The sequence below is a fragment of the Pagrus major genome, chromosome 6 (genome assembly GCF_040436345.1).
Source record: "Pagrus major chromosome 6, Pma_NU_1.0".
Taxonomy (NCBI): Eukaryota; Metazoa; Chordata; class Actinopteri; order Spariformes; family Sparidae; genus Pagrus; species Pagrus major.
Genome location: NC_133220.1, coordinates 11552830 through 11579325, shown reverse-complemented (window position 1 = coordinate 11579325; position 26496 = coordinate 11552830). Strand labels below are relative to the sequence as shown.

General features: G+C 41.2%; 1 protein-coding gene across 2 annotated transcripts in view; it reads left to right on the top strand.

Moving 5' to 3' along the window:
• Positions 1 to 20346, top strand: part of slc12a5a (solute carrier family 12 member 5a) — a 152748-nt gene extending 132402 nt beyond the window's left edge. The window contains exons 5-26 of one of the 2 annotated variants that reach the window (XM_073468366.1): positions 165 to 219; positions 1874 to 2004; positions 5448 to 5695; positions 7042 to 7253; positions 8125 to 8292; positions 8478 to 8576; positions 9943 to 10000; positions 10135 to 10309; positions 10438 to 10556; positions 10847 to 10945; positions 11066 to 11185; positions 12993 to 13097; positions 13422 to 13590; positions 14049 to 14244; positions 14772 to 14941; positions 15203 to 15334; positions 15633 to 15740; positions 16223 to 16348; positions 17904 to 18130; positions 18377 to 18391; positions 18624 to 18757; positions 20198 to 20346. In XM_073468366.1, the coding sequence (XP_073324467.1) occupies positions 165 to 219; positions 1874 to 2004; positions 5448 to 5695; positions 7042 to 7253; positions 8125 to 8292; positions 8478 to 8576; positions 9943 to 10000; positions 10135 to 10309; positions 10438 to 10556; positions 10847 to 10945; positions 11066 to 11185; positions 12993 to 13097; positions 13422 to 13590; positions 14049 to 14244; positions 14772 to 14941; positions 15203 to 15334; positions 15633 to 15740; positions 16223 to 16348; positions 17904 to 18130; positions 18377 to 18391; positions 18624 to 18757; positions 20198 to 20289 (2958 nt within the window). In that variant the 3' untranslated portion in view covers positions 20290 to 20346. Of the gene's footprint in view, positions 1 to 164; positions 220 to 1873; positions 2005 to 5447; positions 5696 to 7041; positions 7254 to 8124; positions 8293 to 8477; positions 8577 to 9942; positions 10001 to 10134; positions 10310 to 10437; positions 10557 to 10846; positions 10946 to 11065; positions 11186 to 12992; positions 13098 to 13421; positions 13591 to 14048; positions 14245 to 14771; positions 14942 to 15202; positions 15335 to 15632; positions 15741 to 16222; positions 16349 to 17897; positions 18131 to 18376; positions 18392 to 18623; positions 18758 to 20197 lie in introns of both variants that reach the window. The other variant, XM_073468365.1, reaches the window with a different exon arrangement.
• The last annotated feature ends 6150 nt before the right edge of the window (positions 20347 to 26496 follow it).

The window sequence follows — 26496 nt, the reverse complement described above, 5'->3', positions numbered from 1 at the left end:
AAAATTAGCAAAGAAGACAATAAATTATACTTTTGAAAGGGTTTAGGTATGAGAAACTCTACAAGAAACTCTTTTTGTCCACAGTATTTTTTGCAGAAGTTGTTAAATATGATTAAATTTTCTGTTTTCTTCTCCTCTGTCATTTCCCCTCCCTCTCTGTGCAGACCATGCTGACTGCCATCTCGATGAGTGCCATCGCTACCAATGGAGTAGTGCCAGGTGGGTGAGCAGACGCTGGCACCACACAGTCATCACTGTTTGAGTCTGTCCGCTTCTAAATTTCTCTTTTCACTGATTGCTTTTGGCACATTACACCCAGCGCAGCTTGATATCCCCAGAAACATTTAAAGCTTTAGTCTGGGATCTTGTGCACTTTAACTCGTCGTCACACAACGTTATTTACACAAAATAAAACGCCCGCCAACTGCCCGACATGTTAAAACAAATGTATGTGTTTGTATCTGTATGCAGACACATTAATGCACACGTTATGCGGGCATAGCTATATTTTATAATGTGAGTTTATGTAGTAATGATGGCCTGCGTCTTACCAGTTGGTGTGTGTACAGCAGGGGTCAGAGCAAATTACAGGCTTGTGGTGAAGTGTGGAAGTGTATGCCAATTATAACTGTCTCTGATATAACTGGTACCAGCCTTTATGCTGCTGCGAAGTGCTGATTAAGGTCTATTTATTTATGTTCGGTTAATTCATTTGCACGCCGTCAGGAAATACAAACGCTGTTTAAAAAAAGATGAGTCACAAGAACAGCACAACTAAAATTACAGCTATTGGGAAGCAGCAGTCACACAGATACCTTATAAGTTGATCAATATAAATATGATATGAAGTCCAAGTGTGACAGTTAATTAATAAATAGTAATTAAAAAGGTTATGGCTTCACAAACCTGATTTTCTACTTAACTTTGTTATATATTAATGATATTAAATGAAAACTCTGGGGTTCCCGGTTGATCATTTCACAATTCAGTAATCATCTGGCATAATTTAGGCCTCTGGTAACATAATTGCCATGTGTCAACAATCTTTACATTATATGGCACAAAATAAATGAACTGACATTAATTATGATTATTTTTTAGCCCCAAGTGGTGGCAAAAAATAAAGGCATATGAAAATTTCACATTGCATTATGTCAAAGATGTGTTGTGTTGCAGAGATATCTACTGAAGTTAGCATGCTAACCAGCTAACCTCGAGCCACTTTGTAGGGTGAATGTCTGATAGTGATCAACACCAACACTCCACCGATGCAACGAGCCCCCAGTCTGAGCAGAGTCAGCTAATACGACCGCTAGCTGCATGGTTAACTGAGCTACCTAGCTAACGGCAGCTACAGTTAGCAGCAGTTAGTAGTTGCTGTCCCCTATTTTTGATATATGATTTTTTCGCAGGTGGTCAATTCTTGCATATTGCACCTGTAACTTGTTTTTTATGGGGGGTACGATGTGAAAGCCATGCCTTCAGCCACAGGTTTAGACAATTCAATAATAATCCAAACCAATAAAGGACTGTACATCAGCGAGCTAGACAACTTTTTCAAGACGTTCATTTGAGGATTTACATGATTATCCCGATAATGAAAATTCACCATAATCAACTTATTGTTTAACGCAATTCATTATAAAATCTTTTATCGTCCCATCCCAACTCAAATATCAAACTTAAATCCAATGAGTTGGTTTTTTGTCTCCTAAATAATGTAAAGTAATGTGCAGAGAACACGTAATTTATTTAGATTTACATACTTAAGTAATGAAAAACACCTTGAGAGCTTCATAGAGTTGCACATTAAAAGAGAATGGCCACACATATCTCTGAGTGTTTCTGTTAACATGGTTGTGTTTGTGTGTAGCTGGAGGCTCCTACTACATGATATCCCGCTCCCTGGGCCCTGAGTTTGGGGGAGCAGTGGGGATCTGTTTCTATCTGGGGACCACCTTCGCTGGAGCCATGTACATCCTGGGGGCCATTGAGCTCCTCCTGGTGAGAAACATCCTCTCTACTCCTCTAGCATTCTCTTACTGTCATCATCAGGGTGTCTGCTTTATCATTTTTTAAGGGTATAATTTTGCGCCATTGAAAGTATTTACAGTGTGAGCATTAGCATCGATTAGCATAGGATTAGCATTGAACAGCCAGTGTGGAGTGGAGCCTGGATCATGGGACTCATCCTGCAAATGACTCAACCTTGATAACAAATTAAACGTTGTAGATATAAAACAGTACATTTCTCTGCAGGTGCGCGGCCTATCTCTCACCACAGATTTATTCTGAGACCGACTCTGGTTAATAATGGGTGGAAAAATTTGACAACATTTCCAGAACAGCTGCCAAGTTTTCTCAGACTGTAAATTAGACACAAAGACCAATGACAGCGCAGTGAGTGGGTTCACGTTGATGTGCGTAAAGTAGAGGACTGTCAGCTGTCTCTTTTGTTTAGCCTACTTGCAATTTCAAGCTAATTCATCCGTGGCATTGAAAGGGAAAATGATGGGATAGCTTTGCCAGGTTAGTAGAGGATGACCACTCAAATCACAGCATTTCCTTCCCTGTAGTAAACTCTGCAGCATCATACTTGTCAGAGTGGGATCACAGACACAAAAGCTGCTCTCGAGAGGAAGGCGATGTCACTGTGCAGCAAGTGCAGCGTTTGCCGCCACTGAATATGACCTCTTGATCAAATTACGTCAGTAATACATAGAAGATTTGGTTCCATGTCGCTCTGGTCCAGGAAAATTGGTGCCAATGTTGGAAATGGTTCAATGATATGAGGCAATGAGCCAAACAGAACCAGAAGCACAGAGGCATTCAAAAACCAATCACTGGTGTCTGCTGAGGATACAGTTAATCTTTCTGTCTTCTCTTCTCTCATTTAACCAGGAAAGAGTGTTATTGATATTTAAGTGTCTTTTTGAGATCTGGCCTACTTTTCTAATCAGACTGGGATACAATTTTGTTTTGCACTTTATTATTCAATCTGACGTTAACTTAATGTGAGCCAATTTCTGTTTGGGAGCAGGGATATTATATCAGTCAGTCAGCGCTTAGCTTATAAACAGTTAGAAGTTTTTGGACATAAATTGTTTTGCCAAGTTAGATGAGAGGTTTGATAAAAGACATAACATGTTAATTAGTTCTTTAAAGGTGCTGGTAGGCGGATTTTGTTAACTTTGAACTGAGCTATGCTAGCTCTTTCTGCCTGTTTCCATTCTTTATGCTAAGCTAAGCTAACTACTATGTTGAGAGTAGCTTAATATGTAGCGCGCGCACACATGAGAGTGGTATCAATCTTCTCATCTAAGGAGAGTTGACCCATGATATCGCTCTGCTAACTACTATGAGGCACAGGTGTCCTTGACACCGAAGACGCTGAGGACATGTCCCCACTGCTTTTTAAAAGACCAATTTTGCCCCATCAATCTTTTTAAAGCATAATTTGTTTTTAAAAAATCAAATAAAATCAGATTAAATGAATTTTGATGTGCTATAATGCTATTTTTTCCCAACATAATTATCTACTCTGACCATATACAATCACCTCATTAAAAAAAAGGTCTTTTTCATCTGAGCCCTTGTGTCCCCATCACAAAAAAAGTGATGCCCTGGCTACGAGGCATGAGCCAAGGGTTGAGTGCAGTTTAATATCATGGGCACATTTTATCGGATAAATGTACGAATGAATCCCCAACTTCAAGTATAAGTCATTAAAATATTGTAATGTTTTAGAGGAGGAGAAAACAGGAATTTTTACATAAAAATGAAAAAAACAACTTTTTTTTTTACATGTGTTTTGCATTTATCAAGAGAACTGGCTTTTTTGTTTCACTGTGTCTTTAAAAGGTTTTTTATCAAAGTCTAATAGAGCAGAATATCATCCAGGAGGAGTTTTTGATGTCTCTGTTCTCCTTGAGCAAACTGCTGTGCTGTTTGATTGTTGCAGTCACTGACACTTCAGTCCAGAGAAATTAACGGTGAATTGGCCAACGTGAAAAGAAAACCCTGTGTCTTCTAACAAGCGCCGCTCTCTGCCACATGAGTTCTTCTCCTTCAGTTGATTTTCCTCCTCACTGTGCTTTGAAGCTATTTTTTCCCAAGATGTGTGTTCTTCGACGTGAATTCCGATCGGCTGATGAAATGCAGGGATCTTTCATCTCGATCTTCATTCCTCTCCTCCTCCTCCTCCTCCTCTTCCTCCTCCTCCTCCTCTGCCTTTTATTCCACATTTCTTCCACTGCAGTCCCCCATGCTGCATGGACTACTGGGTAATTATGCAAATACTGCATTAGCGAGCGATCAAGACACTGGCGGAGTAACAAGACCATTCCTTGAAACAGCTCTCATCACTTTGGTCCACTGTTATCAACATAGTGTGTTTTCTTTTTTAAAAAAAAATTCTTCCGTTATTCTCCTTCTGGATGCCTCTAATGGATATGCAGAGTTTGATCATGCCTGGAGGTTAATTCTGTCTTCTGGGTCAAAGCTGGCTTAGTTTCCATTGTAAAATAACAATCCCTGCAGAATTGTAAGGATCTGGAGAAGGCTGATTTGAATATGTTTCATCCTTCCACCCAAGCCAAGAACACAAACTGATGCTGCTATTTTGGGAAGCATGAACAGTTCACAGTGAAGCAGGAGATTTGTTTGCCTAGTGATACGCTGTTCTTAGCATCAGATCACTTTCTCCAGCCGAATGACCGTAATGAGCCATGACTCCCTGCTTTTTTCTTCTCAGTTTTATTCCCCCTTCATGGTGATTTAACTGTTTTGGGTGGAAACCAAATGATCATTTGACAGAAAAAGAGAGATTCCCACGTTATGTAACGGCTCCGCCATGAATCATCTAAAGCTGATGACAGATACTGACAGGCTAATTAGGGGTTTACCGTTTTATATATGATGGGACTATTCTTAGATTGACCCGTAGTAAAAGTGTAATAATGGCAGTTAATTTCGAATACTAATACCATGCTTGAGTTCTTTAATTAAGCTGAATTAAAATAGCAGAGCAGAATTATGTGTGCTGCTTCGAGCTCCAGTAGAGGTCTGTTAATGTGAGCATCACATGTTTTCACACTTCACAGAGTTGTCCTCCTCACTCACCTCATGCTTTTCTCACCTCTCTTTTATTATATTTCGCCTTTTTTTTTTTTTTTTCTTTAGCCACGGTGAAATTTATTAAATTCAGCAGTAAACAATGAGCTAGAGGAGCAAGCTTGTGACCTGAAATCTGCCAGTTTAAATCCCCAGACAGGCCGGGGAAAAGTGAGGAGGGAAAGTGGATGAGTAACACTCCCTGAACAACTACCGCTAAGATGCCCTTGAGCTACGCTTAAATTGTATAGAACTTTGTATGAGAAAAATACAGCTGTGCTTTGCCAGGATGTATACAGGGGAAAACAAATAATAACATAACCTCTCTCCTTCAGATCTACATAGCGCCCCAAGCGGCCATCTTTCCCCTGGAGGGCCTGGAGGGTGCCGAGGCAGAGGCCGCTCTGCTGAACAACATGCGTGTGTACGGCACCATCCTATTGACCTCCATGGCCACTGTGGTCTTTGTCGGCGTCAAGTACGTCAACAAGCTGGCCCTGGTGTTCCTGGCCTGCGTCATCCTCTCCATCCTGGCCGTCTACGCCGGGGTCATCAAGACCGCCGTGGACCCTCCCGTATTCCCGTGAGTGTCCACATAATATAAACTTTCTATGTTACTCTGCAATTCTCTGGTTAATCCATCAAGTGTATGAACACTACTGCAAACTGGAGTCTCTGTTAACACTGACAAACAGGAAGATCCACGTTATATATGCTCATCTTCTCTATGAAACGTCTGAATCCTCACTGCGCTGCATTTTATAAGCTGTTTATCAATGGCATTTAAATGTGTCTTTGGTGATCTGATCACACGTGGACAGCTCTGTCCTTCATGTCACACCTGGCTTTATGCGACTGGACATGAGTCTCGAGTGACCACTTGTGATTGGGTAACACGTCTCTGTTCGATCCAAATAAACACGTACATCGCTGGGTCAAATGGACACTGCGTTTTTTACACAAGGAAAGAAATAACTTAATGTATAACATTTGCCGAATTTACAAGAAGGCCAAAAGTGTTACACATTTTTCATAGACATTATTTCATAAAGTTAATTGAGCTTCTCCTGACCCAACAACTCACAAAATTGAGTGATTTTTTTAAGGGAGTCTGGGGAATGTCGCTCCCTCTTCATCTCCTTGCAGCTGTTGACTGTAGTTGCTGTGGCTGCTTTGATCTATAGTATGTTGGTGTTTATGTTTGCTGCTGTTGTGCAAAATGTTTTCAAATCTTTGTAAATAGTTGCTAAAAACTATCAGATAAAAGTTATCCCGGCCTTCCAAATTAAACATGAATGTCGCGTGCCATTTTCATTGACGTCATTCTATAGATCGACCTCTGATCACCCCTAACGGTGACTGACTTCCAGCATCCCTGGTCCAACAGAATATAAGATTAGCCACAAAACACATCCACAGCCAGGCAGAGAAACACACCTGGGCACATACAATTCACACCTGATGTAGGAACACAAGCACACAATTCTTCTCCCCCATGTGCCAATGATATTACAGAACTGAGCAACTAAAGTACTGATTTATGATGAACCAACAGTTATAAACCCTAGAGGTCTACTTTTCAACCCCCTTTTGCACATTTTCAATCCAGACGTCTAGACCTGTTTTGACCTGCAAAAATCACTAAATCAATGCTTCCTGGAGAGATGTTGTTGAGGCAAAAGTTTAAAACAAGCTGCATTCTTTGACTGAGTGCTCTAGTGTTTACTTTTTGTTTATCTACTTATTTACTATTTACATTTGCAGGGCTGCTGTAGTGCTGAATGGAATCAAATCAAATTGCAAGCAAGCAGTGACATTTTGTGATTGAATATATTGGATCATTACTAAAGAAGTCATAACACCAAACACACACAGATACATTTTACACGCTACGACAGCGCTGACATTTTGTGCTTTTCTTCTCTCCAGAGTGTGCATCTTGGGCAACCGTACCTTGGTGTGGAAGACGTTTGACGTGTGTGCCAAGACCGTTGAGACGGCTAACGGGACAGTCACCACCCAGCTGTGGCGCATGTTTTGTGACTCACCGCTCCTCAACGCTACCTGCGACAAGTTCTTCTCAGCCAACAATGTGACTGAGATCCAGGGCATCCCAGGGGTCACCAGTGGGATCTTGGCAGGTTGGTTCATCCAGACATACACACATCCATGTACAGTACACGTATAACTATCTAAAAACTAAAAACCTGTATCACCTTTCATATGAGGTACCTTCGTCAGTAACTGGAGGCCACTTCCTAATGTTATCAATTCAACTAACCATGCAGACACTGAGTCACTGCATTTTTTCACTGCTTTAATGGCGTCAATGGCGTGATGTGAATAGTTTCCATTATGCATCGTTACATTTGATGTAGAGCAATTCTCACTCTTTTTCTCGACTGGAAAACAAATTCTAGCCTCTCACTCTCGCTATGCTGCTGAACCTCTTGTTTATGGGGCTGAAAAGTCTTTCATAGATTGTATGAAATGACAACGTTTCAACAAGTCAAAGCAGAAGAAAGTAACAGATGCTGACTGTAACAGCCCTTCGGCAACAGACAGCCCAGAGCTAGCCTAACCTTGTTTCTCTCTAGCAGTTATTACAGGGCTAACTCTGAGCCTTTTGTTGAGGATCCACATTTGAAAATCCCTGATTATATAGTGCCTAAAAAAATTATTCACACCTCTTGGAAATGTTCATGTTTTATTGACTCAAAGTCGATTTAATGTGGCTTTTTTTTTTAAATTTAATCAGCGAAAGGACCCTCAAACATCAAAATAATCAATGACTTCTGAAACCAGGGCTGCAGTTTAATTATGACTGGTTTAGCCAGTTATAATTCTATTTAATGGAGTGACACCTTGTGCAAATATGTATTTTGTATTTTATAACTGTTATTAGTTTATATCGCTGTGTAGAGATCTGCAGTCTGGAATGAGAGCATGTTTGTGTCCTTTTTAACACACAACATTCACCCAATTCTCCCCTTCGTCCCTGTCACCCTACAGAGAACCTGTTTGGGACCTACTATGAGAAAGGGGATCTGATTGCCAAAACTAACCTAGAGTCTGTGGTAGACCCTGATGATCCTCTGACCAGCGCAAACCGCTACGTGTTGGCCGACATCACCAGCTTCTTCACGCTGCTGGTCGGCATCTACTTCCCCTCTGTGACAGGTGAAAATCTTTGTTTTTTTCTCAGCTGGCGTGTGATTACTGTGATTTTTATTCATCTAACATTTATATTGTTAGCACTCAGAAGTCACAGAATCAGTGCTCTCCATGTAAAGGAAGTGATTGATTTTGTGTTTGTGTAAATCTCCATGACCTTGATCACGTCTGCTGCTCGACTATCTGTTCAGGGATCATGGCTGGCTCCAACCGCTCTGGAGACCTGCGTGATGCCCAGAAGTCAATCCCCATTGGAACCATTGCAGCAATCACCACCACCTCCACTGTCTGTATCCTCTTACTACTGCCCCCTGCAGGATATCAAGGGCCACTGCACAGACTAATTGCAAAAAAAAATGTTTTATTTTCCACACAATTTCAAGTAAGTTTGAAATGTTTGAAAGCCAGAAGTGAGTCAAATATAAAAACCTGATCAGCCAGGAGAGGACACTATAACTTAGATCTACTTCACAGGATTTTTTTATGTCACACAAATCCTCATTACGACCTTTTTTACGAGGTGTCTCTAGTCAGTTATCCACTCAAGTTATATTTTAATCTCAGTGATGATATGTGACACCACTGGTCCAAAGTTGACAGGACTTGAAGGGATGATGCTCTGTGGTGCTTTGCTCCGCTGCAACAAAAACACACTGATTGGCCTGCAGGGAGCACGATAATTAAAGGTCAATGTTTTCAACTGAGAAAGGCCATTACTGCTACAATACCAGTCTGATTCTGTTGAGGGGCATCGCATTGTGTGTCAGATCGGTGCCTGTTTTAATTGTCCTCTCGATATCGTTGAAATGAGGGCACGTCCTCAATGATCCCTCAAAATTCAAAGGCTGAATGAAGGTATAATTTATGGGAAATGAGGCTGACTCTCTTTTGTTGAATCACGGTGGCATGGCAACTGAATCAGTTTGGTGCCACAGGGTCAGTGGAGCCTTTTCTTTTTCAGAGAATCTTCAGACATGTTGTTTTGAATTTCTTCCAATGTGAAAATATTAAACTAATTTAAAGATGCTAGCATTATTTTGGCACATAGTAATGTAAAACAAAATATTAATGAGTATAAAAAAAACGCATGTTGTGGTTTGGAAACATCTGATTTGTCAAAGTTGTTTAATGCTGCTGGACTGTGGTTTTCTTTGCGTTTGACTCGTGTCGGCTTCCCCGTGACAGTCCAAAGGATGAGACTTTATTCAGTGCTTCTCGGATGGAGTCAGCAAACAAAAACAAACGACCGGCTTCCGGCGCAACGCTGAAGTTCCACAGAGCCCCTTTAAATGTCTTCCATGTATCTCCGAGTAATCAGCTCAGGGTCTAAACAAATGTGATTAGGACGTCTAATCGCATCATTTGGCTGCCTATGCAATCACGAGTTAATAAAGCAGAGGGATATTACTTACAATGTCACTGATCTCTGAGATATTATCCTAAACAAAATCGATTGATGTCTTTTCTCGGCAAATGTAGTCATGTAATCAATAAGTTTATCTTAAAAGGGAGAGGTTTATGAAGTCCTGTCAGTCCCTAAACAGGTCTCATCGAAGGAACAGCCATGCCTGCAAATATTTTCATAGAGCTTTCATTTTAAGAACACGATACCTGTTTTATGAAATACCTTTACTTTCCTGATCTGTAACTGCTCAGACATGTCCAGTGTGTTTCTGTTTGGTGCCTGCATCGAGGGTGTGGTCCTCAGGGACAAGTAAGTCCATCCTTGTTCACTGAAACAAACTCTGTAGTTAAAACTGATTAGTCTTTTAATAATATGTAATATATAATGCAATACAATACTCATGTGTTCTGAAGTGGTAAGCAACCTTTTCCCATCTCCTTAAGGTTCGGAGAGGGAGTCCACGGGAACTTGGTGATCGGCACGTTGGCTTGGCCGTCACCGTGGGTGATTGTGATTGGCTCCTTCTTCTCCACCTGCGGGGCGGGGCTTCAGAGTCTGACGGGGGCTCCTCGTCTTATGCAGGCCATCGCCAAGGACGGCATCGTGCCCGCCCTTCGGGTCAGTCCGTCTGCTTGTTCACACTCATAATGTTCCCTTCCTTTCTAATGATTTTACATACTGGGTGCAAAGAAGCACTCGCTCTTAAAAAGCGGTGGTGTTAAAATGTTTCCGTGTCGTCTCTGCAGATCTTTGGCCATGGAAAGGCCAACGGAGAGCCCACATGGTCCCTCCTGCTGACAGCTTGTATCTGCGAGAGCGGCATCCTTATCGCTTCCCTCGATGCAGTGGCTCCCATCCTCTCCATGTGAGAACTGCAACAAACTCTCTAAATCACTGCCATTTTTCAAGAACCAACAGTGGGAGATTTCAGAGCAGCCAGTCCCCTGCTATTCCTTAAACAAAGCAAAATGCCAAATTTTATGGGCTGAGGATTTAGCTCATCACACAAAAGGGCAGACTGCTTTTCTGCTTTGTAATAACGTGTATAAATAGCAATGAATGTGACAGATATTAAGACAATGAACTCCTTGGCTTGCATTCAGGCTGAAATTACTATCTCAAAGTCTAAACTGAGTTTCTGTGTGTGTCCTGCAGGTTTTTCCTGATGTGCTACATGTTTGTGAACTTGGCCTGCGCTCTGCAGACGCTGCTGAGAACCCCAAACTGGAGACCTCGCTTCAAGTTCTACCACTGGTCAGTTTAGCAGCAACTGAGTGAAAAAGCGGCTTTTTAAAATAAATGAGTCTCTGTGGGCCTCTATCTGACTGTCTGTGTTGTTTTTGCTTCTGTTTATCTTTTTATCCATCTCCACAGGACTCTGTCCTTCCTGGGGATGAGCTTGTGTCTCACCCTCATGTTCCTCTGCTCCTGGTACTACGCCATCGTCGCCATGGTGATTGCCGGCTCTATCTACAAGTATATCGAGTTCGCAGGGTGAGTGGAGCGCAACCCCAGGAGAGATTCACTGTCTGCCTTTGGCTCTTGCTTTGTGTGTGTGTGTGTGTGTGTGAGAGAGAGAGAGAAAGAGAGAGCGTGTCCCTACTGTCTTTACGTTATTATTTTTTTTAATTATTTTTTTTAATTCACACCATAAATCTTTTTTTGTTCAGGGGCTTAAACAGAAAATTGACATTTATTGTTTTATTCATGTGGGTGAATAAAACAATAAAGTGATTTTACAGCAAACCATTTATACTTGAGGAAATATGCAGATACCACGTGTTAGACATAACATCCTCCTTATAATCATGGTGGATTATGAGACAACGAGCTAATGGGCACAACATCCCCCACCCCTCCCACCTACCATTACAACAAAGACGTTTATTCAAGTGTGCTATCAGTACACTAAAATAAGAGAGTATACTTTCAGTTTACTTCTTATGTGCCTATCAAAGATATACTTAAGTTATACCCATGCAGATTTATTTATACTGACAAGTATACAGAAAACTCTATTTGGCTTATACTTGTATTTAATCTTTTATATATTAACTAATTATTCTTGCATTATAAAGAAAGTTTCTAACCCTGAACTGTCCTGGTTTTATTCATAATGTGTGTTAGAATAAGTCGTCGTTGTTATGTTTTATTTTGACATCCAATCCAATATTTGTTTGAAGATTTTGATTTCTATAAATACGTTCTTAATCCTGAAGAAAATAAACTTGTGGACCAGTATCACACAACTAGTAAGTAATTATTTACTTGCAGTATTCTTTCATAAACTACAAAGTGGGCTAGAAGTATATAACCAGTAGTATAATACACAGTATAATTGCAGTATACTCTGTGCAATGGGCCAAATTAGTCCCAAGAAGTAGTGAAATAGAACAATTGCAAGTATACTACTACTAGTACATTGATATTAGTGTACTCACTACATAAACTAGACTTGGGTAATATACTTTAATGGCACTTAAGTTTACTTGATAAAATGAACTTGAAGTATATTTCTTTTTGTCACCGACTAAACGCAAAACGACTGCAAATGATGTGGCCACGTTGTCATTTTGCACCTTCTTAGGTTACGCTGTTTAATAACTACAGCCACGTTGTTTATAATCGTTTTGCATGTCTTTCAAGGATATTTGCAGGTGAAGCAGAACTCTAAGCTGCGGCTGTTGTTTAGAAATTACAGCTGTGTCTCTTTGTAGTTGTTTAATATCTCTTTAAATGACGTTCTGCAGACGAACCAGAACTCTCAGCTCAGAAAATACACCTGAGCTTCACACTCACTTAGTTCACACTGGAGAGGCTTTATTGTTCAAATTAAAATAGCTTCACTATTTTTACTGTCTTTAATTGAAATGGTACCTTGACCTCGGTAGACTGAAATATGATGGAAAAAATAAACGACAAAAACTCATTTTGGATTTGATTTAGTTCGCAGATGCTCATTATTAAAAGACTGATCAGTCAGGGGCCCTCTGAGCTCTTTGGCCCCTGGTAGATCCGTGCAGTAATCCATCCATGCTCATAATGGAGTGGCACGGAGCCGTCCACACTAAGTGTTTAAGTGCAGTGATTCCCTGTGGTGAGTGACATCATGCTAACTTGACATTTACCAGCGATGCCGAATCCTTAATCACATTGCGTCAAGTCAATCTGTCAGCCAAAAGCAGATTTTTTTCAGTGTGTTGACTGTATCACTGTCACTTTAAAAATTTAGAATGAAGCTGCAAAACTATTGTTTATGTTTTGACTGATAAATATCGACCGTTGCTTGTCTGTGTCACAGTGCGGAGAAAGAGTGGGGCGACGGGATACGAGGTCTGTCTCTGAGCGCGGCACGTTACGCCCTCATGCGGCTGGAGGAAGGTCCCCCACACACCAAGAACTGGAGGTACGACACATAATCACAACGTCACACGTTGTATTACCGTGGTTTTAATTAACATAGTAATTAACAACATGTCTGTACATGTTGAGCCATTGTTTGGGTTAATGTGATTCTCCTCATCACAGCTGTTGAATTCACATTAACACGTCAACCTGTCACGCTGTTTTTTCTTGTCTCTCTTTCCCAACAAGGACTGTAACTTGGCCCGCTCTGACATTTCTATCCTCACGACTTTATTTGATTTTTCATCGCTCTGCCTGCTCTGCATTCGATTTCCTCTACTTTTTTCTGCCTTGTGTTTTCACTTTCTCTCCCTTCTCTCTTCAGGCCCCAGTTGCTGGTGCTGGTTAGCACAGACGCAGAGCAGAACGTGGAGCAGCCTCGTCTGCTATCTCTGACCAACCAGCTGAAGGCAGGCAAAGGTCTGACCATCGTTGGAACAGCTCTAGAGGGCACCTACCTGAAGAACTACGAACAGACCCAGCGTGCAGAGCAGGTAGGACGCCTCAAGAAAAGAAAGCTCTTGCAAATTCTGTTCTTCTGTTTATTAAATTGAACTGACATGAAACTGTGACTTGCTAGCTGGCACAGAGTTACACTAACAGAAAAAACAATACTGACTGGAAATCTGTTTCAATTCATGTCGGACAAACATTTATCCACGGGTTTCTTAATATATGCACCACGTGCATGCACCTCCTGAACACTGACATAGTGTCAAATTAGACTAACTTGAGTGCCAATGCAGTCAATCCCAAAATAATTCTGTCGATTTGGTCTTTCCAGACATACCCAAATCAAAGCCAGTGCAAAATGCCTCGGCACAAGATTGCAACAACACTCACATAGATGTCTCATTACCATGCTTTGTCATATGGCCAGAGGCTAGCACTAAGCTAACCTTTCGCTTGTTCTCTGCACCTTGGTAACAGTTATCCTGTCTTGCCTTTCTAGGCGCTCCGTAAACTAATGGAGACTGAGAAGGTGAAGGGCTTCTGTCAAGCGACCGTCTCGTCGAACCTGCGTGATGCCACCTCCCACCTCCTCCAGGCCAGCGGGCTGGGAGGCCTGAAACATAACGCTGTGCTGGTATCTTGGCCACGCAACTGGAAGCAGGGAGACGAACACCAGACCTGGAGGAACTTTGTTGGTGGGTCAATGGGAAAGAAAATAAACCAATAATCCATTCGAAATGGCTGAAATCCAAAATCTTTGGTTATGCCTTAGGCGGGTTTTAGGGTGGTGTGTTGAACCAAAATCTGCAGATTTCATGTTCTCTTTATGTCCAGCATCTGAGCTGCTAAAGTATCTTAGCGAGACTTCCGACCAGCTTCAGCTTTGAGACACTCATCCTGCTACTTAACCTCTGTTGAGGGAAAAGTGAGAATAAAATCTCCCTAATAATAAGAGTACAGCAGGAAAGAAACGAAGGAATATTTCATGGACAGCAGAATTATTCATGTCAAAAGATGAAGTGACAAACTGCCACAAACATATAATATAATCAAAGCTAATAAATGTCAAAGCCTGCCATTGAGGTCCACCACAGACAATTAGCTACAACAAGAAAGCCCAAACAAGTTTAAAAAACAATAAAAATGTGAATAAATCCTGTGACAATAGTTTGTAGCAGTAGAACGACTAACACCTTTGCCTCTCTGTGTGTCTGTTCTGCAGAGTTGGTCAGAGAAACCACCGCTGCTCACCTGGCTCTGCTCGTCCCGAAGAACATCTCTGCCTTCCCGTCCAATGGAGAGCGCTTCACCGAGGGTCACATTGACGTGTGGTGGATCGTCCACGATGGAGGCATGCTGATGCTGCTGCCCTTCCTTCTCCGCCAGCACAAGGTACTGTATAGCAAGAAGTCAGAATCAAAATTCTTCTTAACAAAATACACACGTCATGAAAAAGGGTTCATACACAATCTACGTCATATTCTATCACTCTTTCATAATATTGTCTAGTTTATTAAATTCATTGTGCAGTTTGAATACTCCGGTACTGGTTCTGGTGCAGGAAGGTTTAACAATGAAAATCACATCATATCAAATAAGACTTACTTGATAAAAACTGCCATATTTTAAAGATTTGTTGTTTGTGCTGCTCAGGTTTGGAGGAAGTGCAAGATGCGCATCTTCACCGTGGCCCAGATGGACGACAACAGCATCCAGATGAAGAAGGACCTGACCACATTCCTCTATCACCTCCGTATTGATGCCATGGTGGAAGTTGTAGAAATGGTGAGTTTGAATATCTGTAACCACTTCGATCTCAGTGGCACTCCTGGGCAAAAAAAAAACAGGACAAACCTGCTGATTGGGGAGATGGACAGCATGAAATACAGAGTGTGTTAAGGCATCAGTAGGCTTCAACCAAAGTGCTTGTAGGGTGGATGAACAGAGTCTGAAAAACCTGACAATTTTGGTCTACATGAGTCAGCAGGGACAGAGAAAGCCTTACACATGAGGGGTTCGGCAGTGAATACGTTGGTGAATAAATGTGGAAAGAATAATCAACTGTCCGTTTCTTTCATCTTAGCACGACAGCGACATCTCAGCCTACACTTACGAGAAGACCCTGGTGATGGAACAACGGTCGCAGATGCTGAAACAGATCAACCTGACCAAGACCGAGCGTGAGAGAGAGGTAAGAAAGTTTTGTTGTTTTGGAAAAAGATGGGCACATAAACATGACATGACTTGACGGGCCAACTTAGCATGGCTTGGCATGATTTGACTTGACTTGACTTAACATGACACATAAGCCCCTCCGGACAAAAGCATGTGTACGGTTGCAGCGGAGCAGTGGGGCAGCATATTTACCCTTTCTATCAGTGTGGACTACAAACACAGCAGCAACTGCTTTGCTTTTGTGTGCGATGGTGTTTTGACAACTGTGGAAAATAAAAGATATTGATCTCAGTGTTTTACTATTATTACCTCCTTCACACTCTTCGTTGAACTTTGAGATTGCCTGGTTCTGCAGGTCAATATATTTTATTGTGCAATGGAATTATCCTCACTTTGGCTTGCGGTAAATAAATGTCTTGTAAAAACACATCCTTGTCTGTTTCTAAAAAAACTTCTCCTCTCGTATGACTCAGTCCTTCCTTTACTGTATCCTTACAGATCCAGAGTATCACCGATTCATCCCGAGGGTCTATCCGCCGTAAGAACCCGGCCGCTGTGACCACCCAGCTGAGTGTGACAGAGGACCCGCCAGCAGCCAGCAAGGAGGAGAAGCCCGAGGAAGAGGTAGAGTGCAGTTACCTCAGTTTGAAGTCAGAGGTTCATTTTTATGCTCACCTGAAGGTGATTTAACACAGAGCGAGCAGAAAGGGAAAAAAGTGACAGATTGAGTGGTGAGATGAAATGTGATAAACAAACACTGTAGTAAAGGAGAATTAAGATCATCCGATTAATTCAAAAGGATAGTTCGACATTTTGGGAAATAATTGTATTCACTTTCTTGCCCTAGCAAAGGAGTTTATGTATCTCGGGGTCTTGTTCACGAGTGACGGGAAAATGAAGCGTGAGATGGTGGCGGTTAGGTGCAGCGTCAGCAGTATTGCAGGGTTCGGGTTGTGCTGGACCGTCATGGTGAAGAGGGAGCTAAGCTGGCAGTACCGGTTGATCTACCTTCCATCCCTCACCTACGGTCATGTGCTGTGGGTAGTGACCGAAAGAATGAGACTGCGGATACAAGCAGCCGAAATATGTTTTCTAAGGCTCAGCCTTTGAGATAGGGTAAGGAGCTTGGACATCCGGAGGAAGCTCGAAGAAGAGCCTCTGCTCCTTCGCGTGGAAAGGAGCCAGCTGAGGTGATTCAGGCATCTGATTAGAAGGCCTCTTGAGCGCCTCCCATTGGAGGTTTTCCAAGCACAACCAACTGGGAGGAGACCCCAGGACAGACCAAGGACTCACTGGAGGATTATCCCATCCGGCCTGGGAATGCCTTGGAATCCCCCAGGAGGAGCTGGAAAGTGTTGCTGGGGAGAAGGAAGTCTAGGATACCGTGTTGAGTCATTCTGCCACCGCGATCCGACCACGGCGAAGATCGATACCTTTTCTCATGTCTGTCTGTTAAATAAGGCTAAAGCCAGCAGCCAGTTAGCTTAGCTAAACATAAATACTGGAAACAGAGGGAAAGAGCTAGCATGGCTCTGTCCCAAGATTACTAAAATCCGCCTTACACTACCTTTAAAGCTAAGTAATTAAAAGGTCTATCTCGACTGTTATCTTGTTTCTTTAATATGTACCAAAATGGAAGTGTAAATGTTTATTAGTTAGTTATTTGTGGACTTTTTCTCAGCAGGACACAGTAACTTCCTAGTTAGCCTGTACAAGCTAACACTTTTACCTATTACCACTCTGTGCTGACGTGCTGTCGGCTGTAGATTCATATTTCACTACAAACATGAGAGTGGCGTTAATCCTCTTGTTTAAATCTCAGATAGAATGGGAATAAGTATGTGTCCTAAAATGTTGAACTATTCCTTTAATGCACTAATGTTCATCAAAATAATTTGTTGAACTGATTGCATCTTGTGCTTCAACTGCAGGTTATTTTTAAGGTAATGTCATAAAGATTCATTTTTCTTGCCTCGATCACAGCCCATGTTACTACAAAACAAAGCACAACATAAAGCTCCTTAATAATACTTCTCTTTCCTCCCCGTCTGTCAAACACTGTGGCTCTCTGTGACTTGACCTGCATTCCTACATGTCCACATGTGACTCTTTCAACCTCCCATGTAATGTACATGTAAATCCACATCCGTCGTCTTTTCCTCTCGTCTCATAGTCAAAGTCGGCCTCTTCCCCTGTATCCCCCCCTGACCAGGTCCAGCTCATCCATGACAATACCACCCCAACCAGCCCCGCAACCCCCGCCACCCCGCTGACCCCCGGAGAGGGGGCTCAGAGCCCCGGGGAGCAGGTCCAGATGACATGGACTGAGAAGTGCGACGGTGAGCCAGCCAAGCCGCCTGGCGCAGCCACACCAGAGGGCATCAAAGACATCTTCAACATGAAGCCGTGAGTGCTCTGAAATGCTCATTGAACCTTGGCCTGTTGTAAAGGTGACTTACCTTCTTGTTCCTGACAAAAAGAGCCTCGAGTCTCCAGAGTCTTTTTTTTTCTGTACAATGTAGCGCCAAAAGAGGTCTGCCAGAGTGTTGTTTAAGGATTTATAAGGTTTTTAACTTGGATTTAGGTTCACAAAAATGAACATTTGTAGCTTAGTACTGATAATCATGTGCTTCTCTTCTTGCCATGCTGCAGTGAGTGGGAGAACCTGTAAGTATTGAAGTTCCTATAAACCTCCTTCAGTCCATTCACATCTCATACTGACCAATTCGGCCACATGAGCAGATGGAGATGAAATATTTGTGTGTGAATGAGCATCCGTCACCTCGACCAGCTTAGAGTCACCAAATGCTTCGCATCATGTTTTGAAATAGTGCATATCTACGCCTCCACCAGCGTGAAGCAGTTTGACCTCATTTCCTGCTGCTTTGTCTTCACTCAGGAACCAGTCCAACGTGCGACGTATGCACACAGCGCTCCGGCTGAATGAAGTCATCATCAAAAAGTCCTCAGAGGCCAAGCTTGTCCTCCTCAACATGCCCGGGCCGCCCAGGAACCGGACAGGTGACGAGAACTGTATCCTTCAACCAGACAGAAGTAGGTTCACTGAGAGAAGAGGTTAGAGACAGTGCTGCTGTCCCTCCAGAACAGAAGTAAGTAAGAAGTACGTAACACGCCTCAGGAGCAGCTTCTAGATAGCTCCAATTCAGGGGGCTCGAAACAAATTAATATGAGCAAGGCTGGAGGCTCAAATGCAGTAAAATGAGTGAATGTTTTACATCTGAAAACAGCACTACAGGTAAGAGGAACAATAAGTATTTTTGATTTTGGGGTGAACTGTACCTTCAAGCCTCCAAGCCCTCCTCTACTCCAGGAATTAACTCTGACTTTGTTTTTAAAGTAATAAATGGTAAGTTAATTGACTTGGCTTCAGAAATAAAAATAGCTCTGTGATTTGTTATCAGAAAATATTAGCAAGATGGCAACAGAGGTAAAGAACTAATTAGGATTTATAAGCAGACAGCGTCATTGCAGGCAGAAGACTTTAAATAACATTTGCAGGTGTTTTGGTTTCATTCCTTTTAATTACTCTTGCAGTTCGATTCCAATAGGTTTTTGGCAGTTACAGTTAATTATATAAACCTAATTATGAAATATGTTTCTGAGACTGTCTACATTTTTGTAGCACTCTTTAAATCATCCCCTGCAAGTGGGCAGTGATTTAAAGAGTTTATCTAGTATTAGTAGCAATTTAAAGCTGCAGAAATCAATATTTTTATATAAACAACGTATCACAAGAGAACTGTATGTGTAATATGAATTATTACAAGACTGCAGTTGCTATTTATCTTTAGCTTGTTTAGTTCTGGTTTATTTGCTGTTTTGGTTCACGCTCACTGCTTCCAGCAGCAGGCAGCTGTTTTCCAGCCAAAAAAGGCTGTGAAAAACTGACTGTACACTACCTGTTCAGTGCCAAACAGCTGACAGACAGCTACAGGAAATACCAGATATTTTCCCGAGGAGACCAAGCAGAGCTCATAGGAGAGTGAATATAGGACTGAGATTCATTGCCATTCTGTCGCAACATCAGACAGCTTGTACTATTTTCTACAGGAGAATAAAACAGCAGACAGAAAACAAGGACAGACTGTCTCATCAAAGAGCCCCAGACAACTGTAAAACCCAGAATGTGGACTGGAGTAAAGACAGCTGTTCCGGTTTATCTACTGCTGTTATCCAACTAACTAAATGATGTAGTTTATAAAAGAGTGTCTCAAGGCAATAGTTTGACATTTGGTAAATACACTTATTTGCTTTCCTGCTTACAGATGAGAAGAACGATACAACTCAGATTTGTCTGTTCAGTTTAAAGGTACAGCCAGCAGCTGCTTAGCTTAGCTTAGCTTAGCATAAAGAAATGGAGGAGCATCTAGCCTCGTGACCTCCCCAGGAAACTCGTGGATACAGTATATGTTGCATTTGCTTCCCCTAGTTTCCTTAACTCTTCTCTTCCAGACATGGAGTTCCTCGAGGTCCTCACTGATGGTCTCAACCGGGTCCTCCTGGTCCGCGGAGGCGGCCGCGAGGTCATCACTATCTACTCCTGAAAGAGCAGTCCCCTCCCCAGTTACCACCTCCCACCCCCCTCCCTCAGCCCTGTTCCTGTGTCTCCTGTACTCCCACCCTCTCATCAGCGCTGCTTCATCATCATGTCGTTTATTTCTGTAAGATAGTCCTCTCACACCCAACAAATAGCCCAGCTCAGCTTCAGCACCTCTCCCTCAGCTCCATCCCCAGCAGACCAATGAGCAGTGTCACACGCTCAGCTACCACACCCTTCATACTAGTCCTGCAAGCTACTATAACTATTGTAGGCTCTAGACTAATTTAGATGCTGTCTAGATTTGTCCTTACAGAGACATTTTATTTCTTCGCTAGTCCGTAATCTACTGTAGTAACTCGCATTGAGTCGGAGTCACTCGGTGAGGTGGAGGAGGAGGTGGTGGTGGTGGGTGCGGGTTGTTAGCTGAGGTGTGAGCGCACATGCATGTGTGTGTCCGTCTTTGTCTAAATCTCTGCAGATTCTTTGTTTTTTGTTTTGTTTTTTGTTTTGGGGTTTTTTTCCAATACAAATGTGGCATAGCAGCGGCTTCTGCTCGGAAAGAACGAGAGCCAGCTGACATGAGCTCAGTGTAGGATTGTCTGTTTAGTTCCCTCGTTGTGATCGGACACCTCCCACAGCGTTCCAGCCTGTTGTCTTTGACGTGATTTATCTTTCGAGGCAAAAGACACTGCTACCCACGGTCAGGAGCACCAGCTGGAAGGAGGAGAATAGAGTCGTTGAGTATGAACTGTGAAATCTCACAAAGAAGACTGAAAAAGCACGTGGATCAAACCTGCAGTATTATCTTGAACCTTAGCATGGCATCCTTATAAACTCTGTGTGTTTTTACTCCACTTGTTCTGTTAGTGCCATCACGTTCCTCCTTTATTTCTTAGTGGCTGTTTATCCCTGTGGCCACTGTTAGTGCCAAAAAAAAAAAAATACAACAAGGCTAGCTTAGTCTGTAGAGATTGACACGTAATTAAACTGTGAATAGTGCGTTTCCTAGCAGAAGGCTGGTGTGACAGCAGAATGGGGAGACAGTACAAACCGCCGCCCCCGAGGAGATTATCATTGCCAGCACCCCTCGACCCCTCGTGTGGATCACTGTAAATAATGTACAAGCTCTGACGCGTTGTTCAGTATGAGTGTAGTATTTTTGTGACATACTAAAAAGCTTCTAGTGGAGAGAAAACGTTCCTTCGCTCAGAGGGACAAGCTTGAAAAACGCTGTTTTTAAAAATTTATTTATTTATTTATTTATTGGATGGCATAGGCTCCTGTCACAATGGTAACTGTCATTGTAACCTCGACAAGCACTGCACCTGCACTGTCCGCCACTGTGCAACAAGTGAAATTTTGATGAATTCATCAAGTTCATTAAATGAAAAAAAAAAAAATTACTAAATGTTATTTTTTCATCTAGAGAACAAATATGTATTTATGTTTATAGACAGAAGTTACACATATTGATGAAATAGTTGTATGTCATTTTGTCACTCGAAGATATATCGTTGTTTTTGCCTGATTTAGATACATTAAATGTGCCATATCAAAGTATTTTTCAAATGGAAATAGTGAACAAAAATTCTATTGCTTAAATCAGAGAGAGCAAAGTGTGCTAAAAACAAACAAACTGAGGTGTCTACGTGAAACTGACGCTGTAGTTGGAAAGTCACCCTGTAGATGATGAAAGAGTAAATGTTCAGACCTCCATGAAACCACCAGATTAAGTAATCATATCAGCGCTTAACGAGAGTTTGAAGATCTATGGATTGATTGTTTATAGGGTCTCTTGTCTTAAAATAAAAATAGAGAGGACAATGGCTTCTGTAGCTAGGAAACTCACTTTGTCCACAAGACTGAACTCTATGCAGTAGACTCTCCAGTGAGATTTTATATCCTCTAGATTGGTTTGAAGATTTGAGCCACACATGTCCCTGACTGAATGACTTGTGAGCAAATCATATTTAGGTTTAAAAAAAAAAAAGTGCATCATGGAAGGAATGTGCAATAGTTGAAATCCGGACTCATGTGATCATGTTATTTATTTTTTTACACATATATTTTGTATATGTAGATTTCGTAAGTCTTTAAAAAAAAAAAAATCCAGTATCATCTCACTCTGACCAAGGACAGCTGTCACTTTACTTTGATTTGGTTTCTTTTCTTGAAGAAACTGTTTTTGGTCATTTGCACTTGTAGTAGAAATATGAATATAAATAAATACGTATATATATACAGTATATACAATATAGGGAAGCAAAACAAAATTAGTTTCTAGAACTATTTAAAAACAGTATTAAATGTTTTTAGTGTTGCTTGAATGTCTGACCATATGTTGTGAATGCTGCTAGTAACAATAGATTTATTTGTACTGTAAATAGACTAAAGCAACATTAATGATCAAGTGGAAAAGGGTATAGACATACATATCAATGGTGGTGGTTGTCAAACAAGACACGGCTGTACCTGTAAACATTGGACAGGGTTCGCTTTCTGTTTTAATAAAAAACTATACTGAATACCTTGATGCAATATTACAACTGAGGGCAAATCCGCCACCCTTATATCCTCTTTTTAAAAGAAATGCTCTCTTGATTAACACCATCTCTTAAACCCATTAGTAAAGTGAACTAATTTTAAAGTAACAGATTATTAATTTATGTAGTTTACTTAAAGAATCTCAAAGGAATCACCAAAATATGTATAAATATGAATATTTCTGCCAAACGTTGCTGTTTGCAAATTTTTAACACACCTACCTTTGTCACCTGTGATACTTAAGAAGCAGCCACTCCTAGTTTTCAAAGATTTTAGGGTGCCAAGTGAAGAAGATTTTTCTTTGACACGCTCGTCACACTTAACTCTGACAACGGGGTTGTTTAACGCTCACATCAGTTTTTGAAGAACACGGCTATTTTGGGATTGTCTCCACAACATTGCCTGCATCAACTGAGCCTTTAAAAATGTATTCAAAAGAGAAGATATCTGATGTTTATTGGAGAAGTTTATTGGAAATGAATTTATTTATTGAATTATAAATGTTTTATAATTGCTGTTTGCATGGTACTATGTGGCAATATTTGTTTTAGTGGTTTCTATAGTGATGACTTACATGTTCAAGGTGCAGAGCGGGGTTCAAAGGTTGTCAAATGTTCTCGCTGGGTTACAGATTTTGAGAACTCTGGAGTGACACGGCTAGACCTTGAAAACAAGTCTTTTGCAAAAAATAAGAAAAAGTATGAGTTCACTATATTGTTACTTGTTATATTTCAATCTTGCTCAAGTAGTCTTATGTAACGTAATAGGAGATTTTGAGTTTGCGAATGACTGGGCCTCAGAGATGGTCATTTCACCTTTGTAAATATATATCACTAAAGTCAGAGACACTGTAACCTACTAGTGTTGTCTTTTGTTGTACACTGTTCTATCACTGTGGACAAAGTCTTAGAGTTTTGTAAGATTACGTGCAATATTGTTCTCACATTGTCCATTTCTCATTTTGTCACAGTTTTGTTATTTCTTTCTATAAACAACCGGAGGTGTCAGCAGTCACTTATTTCATCAGAATGTCTGTCATCAGGTCTTACGGACAATAAAGATTTACAGTGTTCATCCCAAATGTGGCTGAGACAGCATAGCACTTTACACTGAGGGGGTACTCTGTGACAGGATCAGTCTGCAGCAGTGGGAGGTCAAACAAGAGCCAGCCTGCTCTGCACAGACTCTATCCCACAGTGATCTCTGGTGGCACACGAGTGTATTACAGCCAGCTGTGAAGGTCTGACGCTTCAGACCGTAAAATATGATTAATTCCCGTCAGCTTGCAGCAGTTTTGAACTGCAGTAATGCAGAGACCTACCTGCTGATTTTGTTTACATCTAATCATTCATTTTAGCATGCATCACACTCTTTCCTTTATCTTGCCAAACTTCTTAAAAAGAATAATAGTAACTGTTCAATTTAATAGTGCTTGTCACTCAATCTGTGAGGTGAGCCTTCCCAGAATCCCTCCTCCACCCCGCACCACCCTACACCCTCACCCCATCCGCCCCAAAATCCCAGGCCTCCCCCATCCCAGCCACTGAATCCACCCCAGCTCTGTATTTTAAATGTGATTGCAGTATAATTCTGAAAAATGATCAAAGAATATAAAACTCGCGCTTCCAATCCTGGCACCGGCTCTGCTTGGACGACACGACATAGTCAACTCAGAAACCAGCACGTCCCCTCTCCCCCCAACTGATCCATGAGTTAGATCAGATGCTTCGCCTGCACAACTGTAGCATGAGACAAACTTGCCGGTGATCATTACCCAGTCTCCATCCTTAAATGGATATTAAGGGCTCTGAAACACATCTGTTACCGGGTTGAGGAGGCTGTCCTGTTAAGACACCAACAGAGAAAATACCAAACAAATCCCAGATTATGGCAGAGAGGGCACAGTCTGTAGCCAAGATACGATCGTACCCTTTGGTGTATTTTCACAGAAGCATAACGCAGACGTGCCTGATGTTGGAGGTAAAACAACAGCTGCACTTACATTTCACACAGTCGATCTCTGGGAGTCAGATGAGAATAAGTCAAGTTGCTATCCATGCAGTGCAAGCAGAGTCCTGTTCCAGTTATGTTGTGTAACTCAGTGCATGCATGCAATTACCCTGAACAAGGTGTATTGAAAATATATTGGGTGTTTGTGGTATAAAAGTATTTTTTGTTTATATCAGAAACTTTTCTTTCTAGTAGTATGATTTTTTTTTTTCTTTTTCCTTAGGACTGGCCAATCATTGTATCCAACATGAATATTATTATAGTACAAGATTCTATTTTTATGGTGGATTTGTTGACACGGTCCTCTCATTGTTTCAAATATTATCTGCAGATAAACTGATTACCAAAGTATATTTCAGTTAACTACATAAATGATAGTGTGTAAATGTGTGCTCCAGTGAATTAGACACGGATAAGTAAATACTGTTTATCTTCTTACAAAATTATTGCATTTATGAGTTAACAGATAAAAAATATTGTTTCGATTGGTTGAACAAGGGACGCCTCCAAATACACAATTTGATGTCTGCCAAAAACATTTCAGTAAATAATAATAATTCAGTGACTAAGTATTAATTTTACCAATCACCGGAAATTTCTTTCCAAGAGTTAGCATAAAGGCTGGAACCAGCTAACCTGGCTCTGATACACTACACTGACTACACATCTCTAAAGTACAATAATTAACATGTTATATTTGGTTTGTAAATGTACAAAAACCAAAGTGTAAAAATGATAAAAGACCGTTTTATGGATTGGCGTTAGGTTATATCTTGTTTTTTTTTACCGATGCCAGGCAACCAACGGAGACTCCACGAAGTTACTGGTCCCGGCCAAGAAATAGTCTGGTTAATAACCGCTCACAAAACGACCATTTATCATTTTTACACTTCGGCTTTTCTACAAGTTTTTGAAACGTTTTAAATTTTGAGCTTTAGAGATGTGAAAAACAGGTTTTGTTGCTGTAAACAAAGTCAGGATAGGGACCTCCAGTGTTTGTGCTAAGCTAAGCTAGCCGCCAAGAGTGCTAACGATCATCTCGCCTAACCTCGGGAATACAGTTAGCTCATTACGTCCCTTGTATCTTTACTTTAACACTTTGACGTTTGAAAGTGCAGTATTTCGTTGAATAAGCGGTTCCTTGTCATTGTCCAGGTTTTTAATTCACTGGAGTTGTGGGAAACATTTTGTATGGATGCTTGACAAATGTAATGGATGTAGATATAGATGATATATACAGCATACACACAAAGACACACCTGTATCAAATTTCAGTAAAATGAAAATGTTTTCTTTTTCATTCAGAACCGTTCATTACTCTTCCTTGATACTGTACCTAGTCTTATGGTAAAGCCGTAGTGTGTTTCCTTTCAGTTCTGTGGGAGTGTGTATGTGTGTACATGTGCACTTGTAACCGCTGGGGGCGGGGGTGGGAGGGGGCTACGTGTAAATAAATCAAATACAGTTAGTGTGGAGGTGTTTCTTTTGTGTCAGTGTAAGTTAAATATTCTAAAATAAAAAAACATGTATTATTCTCTATTGTGTTTCATGGTACATTAAAAAGAGGAAAAAGTAGTTTTATCTTACATTTCAAATGCTTATATCTCTATGGCTTCTGGCGATACCCGTTCCATTTTATAGATTTGTCAGCACAAAA